At 40.1% G+C, this 22,760-nt stretch overlaps 1 protein-coding gene across 1 annotated transcript in view; it reads right to left on the bottom strand.

Moving 5' to 3' along the window:
* Positions 1 to 20,611, bottom strand: part of LOC123649055 (zinc finger protein 736-like) — a 45,322-nt gene extending 24,711 nt beyond the window's left edge. The window contains exons 1-3 of the mRNA XM_045566984.1: positions 20,585 to 20,611; positions 16,385 to 16,511; positions 15,785 to 15,880 (exon numbers count right to left, since the gene is read on the bottom strand). Coding sequence (XP_045422940.1) covers positions 15,785 to 15,880; positions 16,385 to 16,511; positions 20,585 to 20,611 — 250 coding nt within the window. The remainder of the gene's footprint in view (positions 1 to 15,784; positions 15,881 to 16,384; positions 16,512 to 20,584) is intronic.
* Between the last annotated feature and the right edge of the window lie 2,149 nt (positions 20,612 to 22,760).

The following is a 22,760-nucleotide window of genomic DNA, read 5'->3' on the forward strand; positions in this document are numbered from 1 at the left end:
AATCCCACTATATTCTGACAACAACAGAAAACTTTAGGTTTAATGAAAACCATAGACCACAATTGGCAGGGTAGGAAAAGACATATCATGAAAATGTTAATCACCTGAGAGCAAGAGAGGTCACAATTATATTAGGAATGTTATAAATTAAGTCAAAAATGTTATATTTCATAAGATATACTTTGCCTCAAAAATGTCACAAAAGATAAAGAATGGCATTAAACAATAAAGGGGTTCATTTACTGGGAACATATCACAATAATATATGTAATATATACATATATCATTATGTCACATCAAAGTTTGCAAATATATAAAGGAAACATTAACAGAATTGAAGCAAAAAATAGATAGCAATATAATAATAATAGAATACTTCAATATTCCATTGTCAGTAATAAATAATAAAATTAAACAGATTATTTTGTATTTTATATTTCAGAACATTAAGGGCTTAAAAATATTTAGTTTACATATAGCGCCTTACCCTGCCCAAATCAGAGCTACAAATGTGTCCATCCCCCAAACTGTGGACCACACCCATTAGGTGTGAATGTAACCATCCCCTCTTCCTCCTCCCATCATTGACTAAGGGGACAGAGGATTAAAAACACCATAAAGTAATTAGACCTAACAGATATATACAGAGGACTCCAAACAACAGCAGCAGAATATACGATCTTCTCAATAGCACATAAAATATTCATGAGAGACCATACTTTAGACCATAAACAAGCATTAACAAATATTTAAAATGCAAATTTTACAAATTTTCACTTCTGACCAAAATGGAAAAAACTATAATGAACTACAGAATAAAAACAAAACAAAATCAGGAATATATGAGAATAAACAGCACACCCTTTAACATGCTCTCTTTAACTGTTGGAAGACAATATTGTAAAGATGTCCACAATTCCGAAAGTGATCTGCAGACTATGTGTATCCAATTCATGTTTCCAACTTCATTTCTTGCATAAATAAATACAGCTATCTACAATATAATATGGGACCTCAATGGACAAAAAGAGCCCAACAATCATCAAAAAGAGAAACAAGGTTATAAGAACCATGCTTCTTGATACCAAAACATTAAAAAACTGCAGTAATCAAATCAGTTTTATATAAAGGTAGACAACTAGATCAAGGATTTATAATATAACACATATATAACTCTTACATATATAGGGAAATGAAGAGATATTCGCACACCCTTATTCATTATATTATTATTCACAAAAGCCAATAGATGAAAGCATCCCAAACTGTCCTTACTAATTGAATGGATAAATACAATTTGGAATAAAATAAGAATGGACTTTTTCTCAGGTTTCAAAAAGCAGGAAATCTTGCAACATCTATTATACACATGAATCTTGGTGATATTATGCTAAATGAAATGTGAGCCAAAAAAAGTTGGTGTATCATTTTACTTAAATGAGATTTCTAAAGTAGTTACACTCTTAGAAACAGAAAACAGAATGCCTGAGCAAGAGCAAGACCCTGTCTCTACTAAAAATAGAAAGAAATTATGTGGACAGCTAAAAATATACATAGAAAAAAAATTAGCCGGGTATCGTGGCACATGCCTATAGTCCCAGCTACTCGGGAGGCTGAGGCAGGAGGATTGCCTGAGCCCAGGAATTGGAGGTTACTGTGAGCTAGGTTAATGCCATGGCACTCTAGGCCAAGCAACACAGTGAGACTGTGTCTCCAAAAAAAAAAAAAGAAAACAGAATGTTATTTTTCAAGGCTTAGGCAATGGGGTAAATTGTTAGTTGTTTCATGTGTATTCAGTTTTAGTTGTACAAAACACTAACATTCTAGACATATGTTGAATAAGAAAGTTAATATTGGTAACATGACTGATGTGAAAAATTAAATATTTAAGATTATAAAATGTATATCATTTTCACAAAAAATTCAGGATCAAAAATAATCAATGTCTTAGATCCACAGTTAACAAGCTTTTCAAATATTATCTTCAAATCGCAAAGGCATTTCTCTCATAGAGAAGTCATACACATTCAATAATAAATAGATGCAAAAATTACAGTAATTTCCATGACAACTCACCTGGACAAAAGAAAAGAACTATTGGCCATCCATCATGGAAAAAAAAAAAACAAATGTTGCAAACAAAATAGAAGTTACGTATACATGCAGACAAAAAAAACACATAGAGAATTATATTGGCAATGGATACATAGCTAACTGATATTTCAATTTTGAACCTTAGTGTGATAAAGTGTGCAGAGTTGAACACAGTCCCATAAAATTATAATGTATAGGTAAAATCCAAAAGACACAACGGAGTCAACTTATCACAAGATTGCAGGGCATGTAGAGAATAAACGAAACTTGCCTAGCTGGAAAGAACAAAATAAATCTCCAGGAATCAACCCTTCAGAAATGGAGATCTTTCCATGATGTGAAAAAGAATAAAAAACAATCATCTTAAACATGCTCTACAAGCAAAAACATAACACAGACAGACAACAAAGTCATCACAACAATGTCTGAAGAAAGTGAGATATTAACAAAAAGATAAAAGCCATAAAAAGAACTGAACAGAAATTGTAAAACTGAAAAATATAATAAATGATTAGATAAATTTACTACAGAGGCCCAATAGGAGATTTAATGAGGATAGTGTCGGCTCTGGACAGCCCACTGGAATGTTTATAGCACCACAATTCAGAATGGCAAACATGTAGAAACAACCCAAGTGCTCATTGACCCAAGACTGGATTAATACATTGTGGTATATGAATACCATGCAGTTCTAGTCAGCCACAAAAAAAAATGGTAGTATAGCACCTCTTACATTATCCTTGATAGAGCTGGAACCCATTCTTCTAAGCAAAGTATCACAGGAACGGAAAAACACGAACAACGTGTACTCACTATGAAATTGTTATGAACTGACTTAACTGACCGACACATAAGTGCACAAATAGTATTAGCATTCATAAGGTGTCATGCAGATGGGAGGGGGGGAGGAAGGGACAGATATATACACAACTAATGGGTGCAGTGCGTACCATCTCTGGGATGGACACACTTGAAGCTCTGACTCAGGTGGGGCAAAGGAGATATATGTAACATAAACATTTATACTCCTGTAGTATGCTGAATTTTTAAAAAATAAGAATTCCAAAGAAATCATATAGAAAAACCGTACTTATAAACAGGGATCTTTTGATGTAAGTCTTGCATTGATATTTTTAACATGACACAATAAGCACTGGAACAAAGGCAAATATAAACAAGTTGTACTGCATCAAACTAAAAAGTGTCTACACAGCAAGGGAGAAAAACAAAATAAGAAAACCTATAGCATGTGAGAAAATATTTGCAAATTACATATCTCATAAGATGTTAAAATATATAGGAACTGATATAATTTAGAGGCAAATATAATAATCATCATCAGCAAATTCAAAAATAGGCAAAGACTGAGTAGATTTTTTTCAAAGAAAAAACACAAGTAAACCACAGGTATATAAAAAGTGTTAGATTCAGAGCCCAGAGGGAGACACACAAAGCCTAAGGTGCAGCAAAATGCTGTTTGAGCACCTGGGTGCAGATGTGTGAAGGCCACAGAGCGTCCACCCTAAGGGATGGAAATGCCTTGGGTTTTATAGAGGAGATTTTCAGTGAAAGTTAGCAATACCCACAAATACAGGGGACAGGGGTAACTTCATCCTTATCAGGTGGGATAGGAATGCCAGCATTGCAGTAGCTGTCTGTGGTCCTGCAGTTCTCTGTGGTGAAAGTTAGACTTACAACCTTGGATTCTCCAGACTCCTGAGGCATTTGTTTCACAGGCTTTATGATCATTTTCTAAGTATTACATCGTATATATATACTTTTTGGGTTCCCACCTTAAGCCAAACTAACATTCCACTCTTTAGTATATACATAAAAGAAAAGCAAGGGTCAGTAATGGGAAAGAGAAAAAATTAAAATTAGAAAGTTGGGAAGTAGGTGCTCTTGTCTTTCTGGCTGTTTTCTTGTTTCCTTTCTCCCTGGAGACTTGGTTATCTTTGATACGTAGTCGGTCCTATGGCAGGGGATGTGAATTTTGCCCCTGAGATATGGTTTGAGGCAGTAAGTAAAGGCTTGGAGTTCACTCCCCTGCTGTCTGCCTAGGACTTTCCCAGGAATACCTTGAGGTTTTTAAGGAAATTTTAAAGGCTTTGAGCTGGGGAAATGTAAAGATTCACATTTCTTTTCTCTGCTCTTCTATGAGTTGTGAAAGCAGAGTCTGAGCAATTTGCATAGTACTTATGCAGAGAAATTTCAAAGAGTAGGAAGAGCTCAGAATTGATTTTTAGGTGTAATTAAAAATTGGGAGTTTCAAGGCCACCCTAATATTGCCTCCTTTTTTGGTTAAAATTAAATTTCTATGTAAAATGAACTCAGAAGTGGGGAAAATGTGGAGATCTTTCTTCTGTAGCTTTTTCAGGGTGATAAGGAAAGAGGAGAATCTTTTATGGAGCTCATTTATTAAAATTTCCATTTATGAAAATGTTCCACACTTTGGGGTTGACTTCAGATTCAAAAAAGGCTATAGGAGATGGAGGGGAGTTTGTGAGGAGAAGAAGGGTGGTGTTTGTCTGTGGCCCGTGATCGACAGGTGGTAAATAGCATGTAATTTTGAGAGGCTATCTCTTCCTAATAGTGGGGTTGGGTATAGAGGGAGAATTAAAAATGAATGAATGAAGATATATTTGCCTAGCTGGCAGGTCAAAGGGAGGGTTATAGGGGGAGGGTAATAAGGCTGTCAACTCCCACAATACATAGTGAGGAGGGTTGGGTACTTCCTTGGAATTCTGGCAGGGCTGAGAATGTTGTCCTCCTCTTGATGAGGAAAGAATTGACTTACCTGCCACCAACAGAGATACCTGGGGCTCTGATGTGGTGATTGGCTTGGGGGCTGTCAGTCCCAGGCACTGTCAGTCTTTTGTGGCCAGGCCTAAGAAGTTCAGTAGTAGGAGATCAGGATTGCCCAGTTTGTTGGGAGGAAGGGATGTGGCTTTGCCTTGAAGGACTAAGTTGCAGATGACCTTCCTGTGAGCCCTAATTCCACAGAGGAGACAAACTCCTGGGGGCGATTGTGGATTAGGACATTGTCTTGCCCAGTGGCCTGTTTGTTTACATTTAAAACATGGGCCTGGTGTCATTGTCTGCCCCTTTTTCCAGTTTGACTATAGACATTCAGGGGGTCTGTTTATAGTGGGTGTCAACATCTGATATTTAGTCTGGTCTCCATTTTGTTTTTGAAGTTGTTGCTACTGATCCCTTTTATTAAATAGTTTAAAAGTGGTTTGTAACAGATCTCTTTGTGGGGTTTGAGAAGCATCTTCTAACTTTTTAAGTTTATGTCTAATGTCTGGTGTGTCTCAGGAGATAAAAGGTATATTGAGAAGTAAAATTTCCTCAGCAGTAGTAGGGTCTAGGTTTGTATAATTTTGTAAGGCCTCAGCGAGCCTGGACAGGAAAAGAGATGGATTTTTTCCTGTCCCTGTGTAATTTCTTTTAGGTTTCTATAATTCACTGCCCTCTGGGCAGACATTTTCAGGCCTGTTAATAGGCATGTGATCATATCTTCTCTCTTAGCCCATTCTTCTGTCTCCTCTGGGGTTTCTGTTTTATAATCCCATATTACGTCTGTTCTGGGAGTGGCAGTCATCCGTACTGGTTGGGTGGGGGTGTGTCTATGAATTTTATCACTATTGCCTCTGCATTGAGCCAGACTGTCTCTTTCTCCTCAGGAAATAAAGCAGAGGAAAGAATTATGTAGATATCGTAAGATTGAGATAGACAGACAAATTCTTTGATAAAAGCATGAAGATCAGTTGAGAAGGAACCTAGGCTTTTCTCTCTCTTGGAGAGATAAGAAATGGAGAAGGGAATTCCAGAAGATGGCGGAGTGGAGGTGACCTCCTGGATTTGTGCTCCCGGAGAGGAAGGCGTGGATCTCCACCTGCCACAACGCTAGAGGATTGCTTCTCCACAGGAACAGTGGGGTGAACCCACGGAGAATCACCGTGGGACACAGGGAACAGGAAAAAACAGAGGCGAGTGAGAAATCAGACCGAGATAATTTGGAGAGTGCGGGACGGAAAACAGACAGCGGAGTGCGGGACGGCCGTACCTGCCTCACCGGCGAGTGGGGCGGGTGCAGCCCCACAGCAAAGCGGCTTGATCTCCCCACTGTCCCCCACATCCACTCGGTCAGGGATCTGACTGAAATTGGTGCAGAATCACCGCGGGAGACCTGGAGCTCCGAGGACAGGTGACATAGGCGGGCGAGAGCTCGGACTCGGGCGGGTCTCCGGTGCCCTCTCTCTTAAAGGGACAGACACGGGCCTGCGCCGAGGCGAGGGGCCGCGAGCGTGAAATATTAAAGCGGGACTTTTTTTGCTTTTTTCTGCCCCCACGGCAGCTCTCCGGCCGGGGAGCCGCTGTGGGCCCTGGCGCCTGCCGAGCTCTGAACGCTCTCCCCGGGCACCTGCAACCGGCGGATGCGCGGTCGCCATCTTGGTTCCCACAGCTAAGCCTCTGGCGGGTCTCCAGCGCCCTATCTCTTAAAGGGACAGACGCGGGCCTGCGCCGAGGCGAGGGGCCGCGAGCGTGGAATATTAAAGCGAGATTTTTTCTTTCTTTTTTTTTTTTTTTGTTTTTTGTTTTTTGGGGGTTTTTTTTGTTTTTGTTTTTTTATTTCTCTCTTTCTTTCTTTCTTTCTCTTTTCTTTCTTGTTTTCTCTTTATTCTCCTTGTTATTCATATTGTTTCTCTCTCTCTCTTTTTTTTTTTCTTTTTTTTTCTTTTTTTCTTTTTTCCTTTCCGGTGGCCCTCCAGCCCAGGAGCTACTGTATACTCCTGAGTGCTCCAGACCCCCAGCTCTGATTCCTATTGTTCCCTGAATATTGCCCCCCAGTACCAGTGAACTGCGGGTGGGCAGCAGCAATTGTGCGGGCCAAGGTCTAACTGCTGCAGAGCCATAGGGTGCCAGGCGGCTCCCCAAGAGGCTCCATCCCCTGATCCATAGACCCTCTCCAGGTCCCCTTCCCAGGTGTGAACACTGAGTGCTTCCCCAGATGCAAGAGTGTGGAGCCTGGACCTTGGGAACACTGGGACAGTGTAGACCCTTGCCCGTGGGAGCTGCAGCAGCTGGGGCACTGAGGGAGTGAGGGCACTGCCTCCTCTGCCTAGCCAGTGTCTTTCCTGCAGAAAGAGACAGAAACCACACACCCAGAGGAAGAACCAAAAGTCAGGGGGGGAAGAAGAAGGAAGAGGAAGAGAGAGGAAGGGAAGAAAAAAGAAAGAAAAAAAAAGAAGAAGAAGGAAGGGAAAGAAAAAGAGAGGGAGAAGAGGCTTTCTGCTTGCAAATAGTGTGAATCCTGCCTACTAACTGAAAGTCCACAACACAGTGATTTAACTTGCCAAACTGGTCTTAGGTCAAGCCAACCCTCTGGGGGTGGACCCATCAGAAGCAGTCCCCCAACTGAGATAGAAAAAAGAAACTCTAAACAGCACACAACAGTCTCCCCCTATAGATAAAGGAAGCAACATTTCTAGACTGTTCCACAGCCTAAGAACAGAGTACAAGACGTGCTGTTAACTAGACTAAAGCTGTGAGAAAAGATCTAACGATAGAGCCAGATGGGAAGGGCTCAGCGGAAAAATATGGGGAGCACAAAAAACCAAACGGAAACCTCGCCCCCAAAGAGAAATATCAACTCTCCTCCAATTGGCACAAGCCAGTTTCAGAACACCAACATGTTACCAGAAGAATTTCAGTCTTGGGTTATAAATAAGCTGAATGATATACAAGAAAAAATTGACATCCAACGCAAAGAAACCGCAAAAAAATTCCAGGATTTGGAAGAAAAATTCACTAAAGAAATAGACATATTGAAGAAAAACCAAACTGAACTCCTAGAAATGAGGGATTTATTCAGGGAGCTACAAAACACAGTGGAAAGTCTCAAGAACAGGGTAGATCAAATAGAAGACAGAATCTCAGAGATCGAAGATAACTCTTTCCAATTAAATAAGACAGTCACAGAGATAGAGCAAAGAAATAAGAAAAAAGACCAGAGTCTTCAAGAAATGTGGGATTATGTGAAGAAACCTAACGTGAGAGTTATAGGCATCCCTGAAGGTGAAGAAGATAATAAGCAAGGGCTGGATAAACTATTTGAAGACATAATAGAAGAAAATTTCCCAGGCCTTGCTAAAACTTTAGATATACAGGTTCAAGAAGCTCAAAGAACCCCTGGTAGATTCATAGCAAATAGGAAAACACCACGCCACGTAGTCGTCAGACTGACCAAAATATCCACTAAAGAGACCCTTCTTCGAGCTGTAAGGAGAAAGAAACAAGTAACATACAAAGGGAGACCCATCAGAATTACGCCAGATTTCTCAAATGAAACTTTACAAGCAAGAAGAAGTTGGGGCCCCATTCTCACTCTTCTGAAACAGAATAATGCCCAGCCTAGAATCTTGTACCCAGCTAAGCTAAACTTTCTATATGAAGGAGAAATTAAGACATTCTCAGATAAACAAGGACTGAGGGAATTCACCAAGACAAGACCACCCCTCCAAGAAGTACTCAAAAGAGAGTTACACACGGATCATCACAACAAAGGCCCACGAATGTAAAACCACCCAAGAACTAAAGATCAAATTCTAGCCACCACAATGGCTCAAGAGAGAAAACATAGAAACGAAGTTCTACCCAATAAGATAAACAGAAATCTGTCCCAATTATCAGTTCTCTCACTAAATGTCAATGGCCTGAATTCCCCACTCAAGAGACATAGACTGGGCCAATGGATAAAAAAACACAAACCAAGTATCTGCTGCCTTCAGGAAACACACTTAACCGGCAAAGATGCATTTAGACTGAAAATAAAAGGATGGAACTTGATATTTCAAGCAAATGGTAGCCAAAAGAAAGCTGGTGTGGCAGTTTTAATTTCCAACAACTTAGTCTTTAAACCAACAAAAGTAATAAAAGACAAAGACGGTTACTACATACTGGTGAAAGGCACAATTCAACAAGAAGACATAACCATACTTAATATATATGCACCCAATCTAGGTGCACCCAGATTCATAAAGCAAATCCTACTCGATCTAAACCAAATGATAGACAACAACACTTTAATAGTTGGAGACTTTAACACCCCACTGACAGCACAGGACAGATCCTCCAAGCAGAAAATAAGCAAAGACATAGTAGACTTAAACAGAAGGCTAGAACAAATGGGCCTGACTGACATCTACAGGACATTCTACCCTAAATCCACTGAATATACATTCTTCTCATCGGCTCACGGAACATTCTCTAAGATTGACCATATCCTAGGCCATAAAGCAAGTCTTTAAAAAATTAAAAAAATAGAAATCATACCCTGCATCTTCTCAGATCACAATGGAATAAAAGTAATAATGAACCCTAACAGGAACTCTCATTCCTACTCAAGGTCATGGAAGCTAAACAACCTTCTTCTGAATAACAATTTTGTAAAGGAAGAAATTAAGTCAGAAATCAAAACATTCTTTGAATTAAATGACAAAGGTGACACAACTTATCAAAATCTATGGGATGCAGCTAAAGCAGTCCTGAGAGGAAAATTCATTTCCATAAATGCCTATTTCAAAAAAACAGACAACTTACAAATAGACAACTTAATGAATAGACTCAAAGAGCTGGAGAAAGAAGAACAGACTGACCCCAAACCCAGCAGAAGGCGAGAAATTGTTAAGATCAAATCAGAATTAAATGAAAAAGACAACAAAAATACTATAAGGGAAATTAATAAAACAAAAAGTTGGTTCTTTGAAAAGATAAATAAAATAGACACACCACTGGCTAGACTAACCAAGAGCAGAAAAGAAAAATCTTTAATAACTTCCATCAGGAACATAAAAGGAGAAATCACAACCGAAGCCACAGAGATCCATGACATTATCCATGAATATTACAAAAATCTTTATGCACACAAATTGGAAAATGAGGAGGAAATGGACAAATTTTTAGAAACACACAGCCTTCCCAAGCTCAATCAGGAAGAAATAGAATTCCTGAATAGACCAATATCAAGAACTGAAATTGAAACAGCAATAAAAAACCTTCCCAAAAAGAAAAGCCCTGGTCCAGATGGGTTCACACCTGAATTTTACCATACATACAAAGATGAACTGGTGTCCATCCTACATAAACTATTCTTCAATATTGAGAAGGATGGAATTCTCCCCAACATATTCTACCAAGCCAATATAACATTGATACCAAAACCAGGAAAGGATGCAACAAAAAAAGAAAACTACAGACCAATTTCACTCATGAACGTAGATGCAAAAATTCTCAATAAAATCCTAGCAAATCGTATCCAAGTGCTGATTAAAAAAATAATTCATCACGACCAAGTAGGCTTCATCCCAGAGATGCAGGGGTGGTTCAACATATGAAAATCTATAAATGTAATTAACCACATAAATAGAAGCAAAAATAAAGACCATATGATCCTCTCAATAGATGCAGAAAAAGCATTTGACAAAATTCAACACCCTTTTATGATAAAAACACTTAACAACATAGGCATAAATGGGACCTACCTAAAAATAATACAAGCCATATATGACAAACCCACAGCCAACATCATACTGAATGGGGAAAAATTGAAAGCATTCCCACTCAGAACTGGAACCAGACAAGGCTGCCCACTGTCCCCATTACTTTTCAACATTGTATTGGAAGTCCTTGCGAGAGCCATCAGACAAGAGAGCAGAATCAAAGGTGTCCAAATAGGGACAGAAGAGATCAAACTCTCACTCTTTGCTGATGATATGATGTTGTATCTGGAAAACCCCAAGGACTCAACCAAGAGACTCCTGGAATTAATTAACGAATTCAGTAATGTCTCAGGTTACAAAGTCAATACACACAAATCAGAGGCATTCATATATGCCAATACCATTCAATCGGAGAACCAAATTAAGGACTCAATACCTTTCAAAATAGCAACAAAGAAAATAAAATATCTAGGAATATATTTAACTAAAGAGGTAAAGGACCTCTATAAAGAGAACTATGAAACGCTAAGGAAGGAAATTGCAGAACACGTAAATAAGTGGAAATCCATAGCATGCTCATGGATTGGAAGAATTAACATCGTTAAAATGTCTATACTACCCAAAGTAATCTATAGATTCAATGCAATTCCTATTAAATTACCAACATCATTTTTCACAGATTTAGAAAAAATAATTATACACTTTGTATGGAAACAGAGAAGACCCCGTATAGCAAAAGCAATCTTAAGCAATAAAAACAAAATGGGAGGTATTGATTTGCCAGACTTCAAACTATACTACAAAGCTGTGGTGCTTAAAACTGCTTGGTATTGGCACAAGGGCAGGGACACAGACCAGTGGAACAGAACAGAAAATCCAAATATAAAACCATCCTCATATAGCCATCTAATCTTTGACAAAATAGACAAAAACATACTCTGGGGACAAGAATACCTATTCAATAAATGGTGCTGGGAAAACTGGATAGCCACATGGAGAAGACTGAAACAGGACCCACAGCTTTCACTTCTCCTAAAAATCAAATCATGGTGGATAACAGATTTAAACGTTAAGTGGGAAACGATTACAATTCTAGAAGAAAATGTAGGAAAGACTCTCACAGACGTTGGTCTAGGCAAAGAATTTATGAAGAAAACCCCTAAGGCAATTGCAGCAACAACAAAAATAAACGAATGGGACCTGCTTAAATTGAAAAGCTTCTGCACAGCCAAAGAAACAGTCACGAAAATAAAGAGACAGCCTACAGAATGGGAAAAAATTTTCGCATACTACACATCAGATAAAAGACTGATAACAAGAATCTATTTAGAACTCAGGAAAATCAGCAAGAAAAAATCAAACAATCCTATCAAAAAATGGGCAAAGGACATGAATAGAAATTTTTCAAAAGAAGACATAAGAATGGCCAAAAAACGTATCAAAAAATGCTCAACATCCCTAATCATCAGGGAAATGCAAATCAAAACCACAATGAGATACCATTTAACTCCGGTGAGAATGGCCTTTATCAAAAAATCCCAAAACAACACGTGTTGGCGTGGATGCGGAGAGACAGGAACACTCATACACTGCTGGTGGGAATGCAAACTAGTGCAACCCCTATGGAAAGCAATATGCAGATACCTTAAACAGATTCAAGTAGACCTACCATTTGATCCAGCAATTCCATTATTGGGCATATACCCAGAAGAACAAAAGTCATTCTTTAACAAAGACACCTGTACCCGAATGTTTATAGCAGCACAATTCACAATCGCAAAGATGTGGAAACAACCCAAGTGCCCATCAATCCACGAATGGATTAGTAAACTGTGGTATATGTATACCATGGAGTACTACTCAGCTATAAGAAATAACGATGATACGACATCTCTTTGGTTCTCCTGGAGAGAGCTGGAACCCATTATACTAAGTGAAGTATCCAAAGAATGGAAAAACAAGCATCACATGTACTCACCAGAAAACTGGTTTCCCTGATCATCACCTAAATGTACATCAGGGAAGGATACCAATTGGATATCAGACTGGGATGGGGGGTGGGGGGAGGGGATGGGTGTATGCCTACATGACGAGTGCGTTGCGCACCCTCTGGGGAATGGTCATGCTTGAGGGTGCAGACCCGGGGAGGTGGGGGGGGGAGGGGATCGAGGTATGAATACATGGTGAGTGCCAGGCGCACTGTCTGGAGAGTGGGAGTGGACGCGCTTGGGACTCTGACTCGGGGGGATGGGCGGGACAGGGACAATGTATATGACCTGAACTTATGTACCCCCATGATGAGCTGAAATTAAAAAAAAAAAAAAAAAAAAAAAAAAAGAGTGGGACCCTGGCACAGAAAAGTGTAAAAAAAAAAAAAAAAAAAAAAAAGAAATGGAGAAGGGAACATGTACCCACACAATGCCTTCTTCCCCAACCACTTCCCTGAGTGGGTCCCGAGATTTTGGAAGAGAAAGAGCAGGTATTCGAGGTTAGGAAGGGGTTATGGAGTGGGTTTAGTTAGCAGTGGAGGAATTTTATATGGGGAAGGACTGAGATCTGAGGGTTTAAGATCCAGAGTTTCTGGTGGTTTACGGGGAGGTGGGAAGTTGGAAGGGGGTCTAGTGTGTAGTAGAAACACCTGTGCCACATTCCAATTTTGACAGACAGAGGGTAATTAGTGGAGAGTAAAGAAGACTTGCATACAAGGGATGTTGGATCATTTGGTATTACAGTGACTATAATTATCCAGATCTTGTAGTAAGTTCAAGTCAAAAGTTCCATTTTCAGGCCACTGAGAGTTATTATTTAACCTCTATTGTGGCCAAGCTGTATTAAAGTAAAAGATAAGTCATTTTGGCCAAATTTATCAATGAAAACTAGTGTTTTGTGGCTTCAGAGAAGGCACTCCAAAGGGGTAGTCTTAGGAGGAATGGACTGAGAGCTTCCCATGTTCCTGGAAAGAGTAGGGGTCACACGGGGCTGATTCTACTCAATTCTAGGTGTCCCTAGAATGAGAGAATGGCAGGGGAGTGACAGGTGAGCACCGAGCATGAGTGAGGAATCAGAACAAGCATCTCTGTGTCCAATGAAGGCCCCGGGGACCAGGAGTCCTCCAGCTTATTGGTCACAATTTTGAGTCAAGATGAGTAAAAAAGAACAAGAAGAACAGGAAAACCTGAACGACTTTGTGACCTCCCTGCTCACCAGGAGCAGGATATCTCAGGGTGTAGATTTTAAAGATAAGCAAGACAGATCTGAATCGCAGTCTGCTATCTGCCTCATCCCTTCATTCAGGAGGGTCCACGTGGACAATCACCTTACCTCAGCCAAGCTAGAATACTCTGCCTACACTCCAGGATCATAGACAAGTTACAGAGAGGCTCCTGCCTGGCTTGGGACTTCTCCCAGCCACCTCTTCAGAGACAAGTGAGGTTACTAGCTATGGTGGCATTTTGATGTACCAAGGAGACTGGCCTCTTTCAATTTAGTAAAAGATCTATGGAAACCTTACCAGTGACCCAGGGACTCAGAGGAGGGCAGGATTCGTGAGTTAGCCCAGGACAAGCTGCCACTGCCTACTGCTTCCCGAGTTGCAAGCCTTCCCTGCTAGAGTCCTGGGGCTCATGTCTGTCCAATGTGCCCTCCTGGTTTTTGGCAGCAATTGTTAGGTCTGAGCCCAGAGGGAGATACACAAAGCCTAAAGTGTAGCAAACTGCTGCTTATTTAGAGTATCTGGGTGCAGATGGGTGGAGACCAAAAGAGCATTCACCCTGAGGGAGAAGAAAAGCTTGCATTTGATAGAGGGTTTTTTTCAGGGAAAGTGAGCAATAGCAGCAGAGATGGGGGTTGAATAGCTGCCTTCCTATCATGGGGGATAGGAATGCTTGTGTTGCTGCCTGTCTGTGGTCCTGCAGCTCTTTGTGCTAAAACTTAGATTTACAACCCTGGATTCTGCAGACTCCTGAGGCTTTTGTTTCACAGGCTTTATGGTCACTATATAAGTGTTACATGCTATACATACATTTCAGGTTTACACTTTAAGCCAACCTAAACAAAGGTATTCCACAACAGCAATTATCTGGAAAATTCAAATCAAAACCATGATAAAATATCACCTCACACCTATTAGGATGGCAAATATCAAAATGAAGAGTCATAACAAGTGTTGGCAAGAGTGTGGACAAAGAAAACCCTATATACAAAATATTGATTATCAATCGGGAATTTAGTATATGCTCAGAAATTATAGGCTTCCCAAAGACACAGTATGTTGAAGAATTCTTGAAGGGGTGTAGACAAATTAAATTATATTACAGTTGAGGAATTTGGTCATAAAGAGTTTAATTTTCTAATCTTATTTCATACTAGAAAATATTAAGATGTGGAATAATACTAGGTTTTCTTATGTTTAGAAAGATGCTATATGTTCCTACAAAACTGCACCTCCATAGAATTGGAAATCAAAAAGCAGAAAATATGAGACTTCTGTCCCCAGTGATTCTAGGATTTCTGAAACAAATTTCAGTATCTCCACTCTTCCCCTCACACATTTCAGACATAAAGCAAAAAGGGAACTTAAAAATGGAGCTGTGTGCATGGTCACTCCCACCTATAATACTGGCACTTTGGGAGGTGAAGGTGAGAGGATTATTTAGGGCCAAGATTTTGAAGCCAGCATCAGAAACATAATTACATGCCATCTCTACAAAAAAAATTATCTGGTCATGGTGGTGCATGCCTGTAGTCTTCGCTACTTTAGAGGCTGAAGTGGGAGGATACCTTGAGCAGAGGAGTTTGATGTTGCAGTCAACTATTATCAGGCACTGGGCTCCACTTGGGACAACACAGCAAGACATTGTCTTAAACAATGGTTTAACATACAGTTCTTAAAAAATGTATAGATATTAAGATAACCCCAGAGTCACTAGTCCATCATAAGCTATGCAAAGACCATTGCCTCTCACTGTACTCTAAGAAATATCACTACAGGGGCAGTAGAGTTCTTAGAGGATTAAAGAGAATGGGACACAAGCTGTCCCTGTATGAGAGGAAGAGAAACATACTCAGGCTTCTCCAAAAGCATGTGTAATTGAACAGAGCTTCCCAAGCCACTTTTAAATCTTTGGCTTCTTTCTTGACCTTCTGACCTCTCGCCTGTGTTATCTGCTTCACTCAATCTCACCTACCTGGGTGTTTTGCTGTTGTGTCCTCTCTCTTCACATTCCAGGGCTCTTTCTTTTGCTCCAGACACTGGATCAAGTCTGGTTTAGAGGCAGCAAGACCTGTTTTAATGGAAATAATTCATATTACTCTTGCTGAGAATTCTTTAATTACTTATCTAGTACTGCCCTTAATAGAGAGAGCATTATAGAAGAGTCTAGACAATTATTTCTCAAAATATTGTTTCCTGCCTGTCTCTTTTGAATGAGAAGAAAATATTTCAAATTTACAACCCCTGAGCACCACATCACATTACCAGCAAAGAAAAGGCAAGTGGTATAAATTGGATCCTAAGATGCAGGCAAAAATTTCTGTAGTCTGAATTCCTAGAGATACCAATAATCTAAAATGAAGGACACATATGAGCTCAAAAAAGGGGAAAGTTTAAATCAAGATGAGACATCTAGAGATTTTCTATTCTACACCACAAATTCTCCAAATTTTCTTTGAAAGCAGGGCTCTAAAACTCATTCATGTGATGTAGAAACTCCCAAGAAACAGTCTACAAAGGAAGAAAATGAAGCACATAGTGTAGAATAGAAATTGTGTATTGAAGTTTTCCTTACCCAGACAGACCAGGTTTCTGTAATTCTCTAACATCACATTCCTATACAAATTCCGCTGAGTACTGTCAAGGCATGCCCACTCTTCTGGAGAGAATTCTACAGCCACATCCCTGAATGTCAACTCTTCCTGAAAAAAATACATATTTATCAGTGTGGCTATGAGTGGAGTTCTAATTTGACTTCAGGAAAAATGAATGTTCCAAGGACTGTTTTTGACGTATAAGTGACTATAATTATCCCACACAATTTTTTCAAATAACACAGTGATATTATTGAAAATAGGTTTTAAGTCAAACAAAGGAGGATGCATACAACATAGGAACCACTGTATATATGATACTTATCTGGAGGATAATATATAAAATTAAAGGCATCAACACAGGTATATAAATTTGGGTGCTATATTTACATCCTATAGGATAAGTTGTCTGTATTTCTCATTATAGAGAGATATTGTGAGTTAGAAGGTATCTTCAAAATTTTAATGTGTATAACAATAAACTGGAGATCTTGCTAAAATGCAGATTCTGACTCAGGAGATCTGTGGCGAGATCTGAGTTTCTGCATTTCTAACAAGCCTACGAGTGAAGCCAATGCTTCAGACGCAGAGAGAATGTTTTGGAAATATCCACTAAGTCGTGGACTTTGGGCTTATCCCAGTTCATCTGAACAGTAAACAAAGTTGAGAACCTTCATTATTCAAAGCAATCTATAAGTAAAGAAAAACTGGGAAGAAAGGGAAGATTCCAGATTAAACATGAAGGCACGTGCACATCACTCAGTAAATCTTCCCAATGCACTTATTAATGAAAATAATGTACTTTGTAACTGGGGAATCAGTGAGAGAGCACATTGACCAAGTAAATGAAATTAACAACAACTTTAATGGGACAAACTGGTATTAGGCACTATTCCACACAGGAGGATAAAACACCAATGCTGTCGTATTAGTGGCCCAAATCAAATAAGAGGTAATCAAGGAGAAACACCAGTTTTATACAAAGTTCAAACTACAGATATCTCCCATGTTCTCTAATATGTAACAGTGTATTTAAATAGTTATTTTTTAGCATCCAACAGACCAAGTGTCTGGTAATCTTTATCTTTTTCTGAATTTTCTGAGTTATCCTGGGCAATTAATGCCATTCTCTTTGTCCTTTTTCTTAATCTTACTCTGGATAGAGCTGACGGAGAATCCAAATGGAACCTCAAGAGTGCATGTTCCCCTTCGTCACTCACATCCAACGCCCTGACCCCATCCCCAGTAGGAATCTTGGACATCCACACTATTCTATATTGACCTGACACAAAAGGAACATTTTCAATATTACAGGTCATAAATTTATCATGAAATGTGGCCACAGCATGTAGGAATCTTGGATGCAGAGATGGAGGAGAAGGCTCTGGTATATAGGGGAAAGGATTTTAACTAGCTCCTTGACTATCATAAGAAGAAAGGGAAAAAAGTAGTTAAAACACACTCGTTAGGCAGAAAGTTCAAACGTAAAGAAGTTTGCAAATTCTAACCATGTAAATTCTACAAGTCATTCCAGGAGGAATAGTGGGTACGGCCTTTTACCTGTGACAAACTTACTGGAGAGGCATCCATTTCTTCTTCTTCTCCTCCTGTGCTGGGATTTCTTTTCACGTGAGATTGTTTTGACAAATTAGAATTGCATCTTGAAACCATGCCCTGCAGGAAGTCAGCACATTATCTCCACCCGTTTCCACAATATCCACAGGCAGGAGGACCTTGAAGTACAGAAAAGGTGACACTCCCTGTCCCTTGTCAGAGGAAAGAATCACATATGATGAGCTCTTTCATGGAGATAAAAATGTAAGTTTCTCCCTTCCTCCCTCAGATGCCCTCCCCAACACACGTGCCAGCAATTTCTGTTACAGCAATGGGAATATCGGCCACACTGTCCTTCCCGCACTGAACTCAAACAGATAAAGCTCTGTGACCTCTCTGTAAAGCAAAGGCTGAACTCAGCTCTCAGAAATGTATCTCAGAGCCCTTGTGGTTGGCCCAAGCCTCACCTTAGAATCACGCGTGTTACTTAATTAAAACCACATGGATGCTCCACCCCAGATCAATAGACGGAGTCTGTGGGGAAGGAACAGGTGGTGGTAATTCCTCAAAGTGGCTATGCGAGCCTAATGAGAACACTGGCCTCTGAGGTACTTGGCTAAAAATCGCCTCTGAAGCTTCAATGTGCACATAAATCATGGTACTCTGGGTCCCTCTCTAAGAAATGTGAACGGCAGGTGTTGGAAGGGGCCATGAATTGGCTTTTGTTTAACGAGTCCCCTGTTAGTGTTGATGTTGCTCCATTTAGACCCATTATCAGTAGCGCTCAGCTGGAGACAGCAGGCACAGCACACACAGTGCCTTACACACAACCCGCTTATCACAACACAAATACTTTTGGTCCAAAGTGAAGACCACAGATCACCATTCTGTAACATAGCATTCCCTGTTAGCTCTTTAAGTTTTACTGGGGCTAGAGAAGACAGCAATATCTGAATACATCTGCATTGGGAAAACAGCATGTGCACATACATTAATGCAGTGTTTATGGAGCAAGTACTATATGCTCACAAATATGGTACAGTGCACTGTGCAGGGTCCCTCACATTGTGTGAGGTAATCCTCCTAATACCCTAAAAGGTGGGCCCTAAGTGTCCCATAATTTCCAGCAAAATTTAGAAGTAGTGTCCAGTTTTCTATTTGTCTTCTTACACAGCTATAGGAGGTCACTTGACAAGGTCTAGAAAATTCTGGGCCCCCACCCCCAAAAGTCCCTTCAGGTTTATAAAATCCATGTTGATCTTTTACACAGCAGAAAATGTCTCCTGTCTGTTTTTGTTCATCTTCAGTCCAAGTCTGGTCCTGTCTTGTCAGTCCCAGGTAGAAGCCAGGTGATGTGTGAAGATTCCAGATTTATCCAATGCACCCTATATTTGGGGGCGTTACAGTGAGGGAAGGAAAACAGGAGGAGAGATCCCCTATGGAGCCTGCTCTAATGCACCCTGAAGAACCTCAGGCCTTGGATTCAGAATTCAGAGCTGCAGACTCAGGTCTCTAGAGAGACATGGATTCAGTGACACCCTCTGCCCATTTCCTGGCACTTTGGCAAGAAAAGGAGGCAGAAGTGGAGTTTATCAATCCAACTCCATGAACATTCACTGTTTGCTATTTGTGTTGGGACTCCATAGTCTCTGAATCAGCTTCAGGTCTGAGGATTTCAGGTGCATTGACAGACAGGCTGGAACTGCTGATGGCAACCTTGCCAGAGTGCTTTCCTAGGAATCTGGTCTAACTATGCTGTAGATGAGACAGCAGACCCCAAATGGAGTGGAGACCCTACTATGTGCAGGATTTGGGAGAGTCAGGCTCTGTGCTTCACCATTGTGGGTTAGGGGCTGGAAGCTGAAGAAGGAATCTGGTGGACAAAACCCCTCTAGTGTGAAGTCTGGTGGGTACCTTTTATTTTTATGTTGCATTTTTTAGTTCTAGGAAGGACTGCGGAAATAGGATTTCAAGTTAAATGTCCCCAGCCCAGAAAATCTGTCCACACTGTTCAAAAAGAAAAAATATTTTATTACTCAGTTAAACCAGAATGTGATTGGCATAATAGGCAATCCACTGATTCCAAAGAGACACAAAAAAGTCACTACTTTATATAACTAAGCAAATCCAAACTTTTACATATAAGTTCTCAACACAGATAATAGTTTTCAAACAAGAAGACTTGACAGCACTATTTATCTTACAGAGTATATACCCTGAATTTGTTTGGTAATTAGGGAGAGCATCTGTGTTTGCTAATTGGTTTTATTCAATTAAAAATACACATGTCAAGTCTACATAACAGGAGGTAGTTTTGCAACTTAAAACTAGGTGTTAACTGATGTTAGGGTGCCACCTTCATATGGAAAGTGTGACATAGGGCACAATCAGCTTTGATATTTCATTTCAAAAGATGGCTCCCAGGTACAGAACAAAACATTGCTGATGGCATAAGTCTTTATTAGCTTTTACAAGTATTCACACACATTTCAAAGAGTCAAAAAAAAACTTATAATTAAATATTTTTGAATTAAATGTTTTATAAAAGTGTATGGGGGAAAAATATCTTTCCTTATTTTCAAGTTGAAAACTTAAGCCTCTTATTTCCACTTTGTATTTATACTTACAACAGGCAGATCCACGGATTTTGTCATGACTACGTGGGTGCCTGATTCAAGCACCTGAGTGTGGCCTTGGGTACACTGTGCACATGAAGGAGGGTTTGGTTTGTGGTGGGGATGCAGAAAGGGGCAGGTGCTGTCAAGGACTCATCTGCATGGGTGAGCAACAGTGCAAGGTGAGTGGAAGGCCTGGTGTGTTCTATGGACACTGGCCGAGGCAGGGCTCTTTTCTGGCTTATTCCTGTGTGCATGCAGGCAGATGAAATTAGGATCAAGTGGTCCAGAATCTTAGGTTAGTTAAAGGACCAGGTTGGTGCTGCAGATTCAGGGTCTGGGTGGGGATATGGCAGGGTGAGAATATGGAAGGGTGGGGATATGGCAGGGGTCCTCTAGGTACCTGTTTGAGTCACTGTTTTCAACAGTAACTCTAGGAGCAAAGAGGTGGTAATCTTCATTCTTGAAAGTAGAGCTTTGCCGTGAGTGTGGCGTGACTCATCTAGTCCTCTAGACACACGTGTGGGTGTTTGATGGAAAACTTTTGTAAGGAACATGCTGGAGAGGGAATTCCTGAGGATGGCAACCTCTCCAGTAAGGTGACCCAGTCATTGTCTAGTGTGCCTGTACACAAATGGGCAGGAATTGCATGGTGATAGCAGAGTTTTGGTGGAGATTTGACCTCATAACTCCATCCCTCTGTGTCCTCAGTCCTCACTGACCCCAGGAGTAGATGTGGTATCATGGGACAATGTGTGGTTTGAGATGTGTGTGAGAGAACAGAAACTCCCTTCCCCAAGACACCTGGAGACTCCCTTCAGCTCAGGTCTTCCTGACCCACCCAGGGTGAGATTCTCAAGTGAGATGCCAGTTATCCTCAGCTCTGCCAGGTCACTCACTGCAGACACTTGGCCTCAGTGTCAGAAATCTGAGCACAACAAACAATTCCCCTTTCTTTTGATATATCTCCAGATGTTTCATTGGAAATTTTTACATCGTGAGCATAAAGGTGTCTTTACCAGAGCTTTGTTTGAAAATCAGCTAATGAGCAAGTGGAGCATGGTTTATAATGTGTGGTGGGGCCTTTCACACTGATGCCTTGATGCGTATGTGATGATACACAAAAGAAATTCTGATCCATGCTAAGTAATTAAGCAGATCATAACAGCATTGAGAGCAGATCCTCTTGTTGTTATTATACTGTGTGCTCTCTATGAATTGAGAACCACATAGCCACCTCTCCTTTAAGTACTTATATTTCCCGCTCTCTAAAGTGCATTGTTTAAAGTAAATGTTTTTAGAAATATTTTTTTCAAATATACTTTGAAGGCATTGGATCTCTCAAAATATTTTCTAAACTGGTTTACACTCAACCCACAACTGATTTTTAATATTTATGCTATAAACATTTTTTTGTAGTTAACTGTGTTCCAAAATTTTGTATGTAAATGTTTTCTATGCATGTTTAGCCCAAATGAGTTCCCATAATATGGCCACCATATGGGAGATTTCCAATGGGAAAAAAAATCACAGAATTTATACAGAGCAGAGCCACCAGCTGACACTGAAAATCAAGCACTTCAAGGGAGAGGAAAATGTACAGAAATTTATGCTGAACAGGATGGCAAAACATACTAATACAGATTTAATAGACTACAGGAGGAGCCATGAATATTCAGGAACAAAGAAACATGAGCATGCACAATTAAGCTTTAGGTTACTTCATGGGTCCCATGCTCAGAAAGTGGCAGTTTTATCATGATTCAAGTGTGGAATTTTCAACGCTCTGATGTCAGCAGGTGAAGCAGAAGACACAAATCAATCACTGTGCATTCTCTGTGGACTGTGGAGAACCACCTCAAGATTGTTGGCCTCTTGTCAGGAAGGAATGCTGGCCAGATGCTGTGATAAAGTCAGAAAAAAGGAAGAGCAGCATTAGGTGGTTGAGTGGAATCAGAAAGAGCTGCTTCTGTTTAACCTTGAGGAAAAAAAGATAATGGTGTTTAACAAGAGAGGGTATAGTGAGGCATGTCTGATCTCCCATCCTGTCATGGCTTGTCTATCAGGTTTAGGGTTTCCTTGGGTCTCTTTGGCCAAGAGGGGGTCCATTCAATTACTTGAGAGGCTTAGAATTTTATTTTTATTTCTCAAAGGAAAGAGAGATTGGACACACTCCCTCATGCACTCT

This window comes from Lemur catta, chromosome 13 (assembly GCF_020740605.2).
Source record: "Lemur catta isolate mLemCat1 chromosome 13, mLemCat1.pri, whole genome shotgun sequence".
Taxonomy (NCBI): domain Eukaryota; kingdom Metazoa; phylum Chordata; class Mammalia; order Primates; family Lemuridae; genus Lemur; species Lemur catta.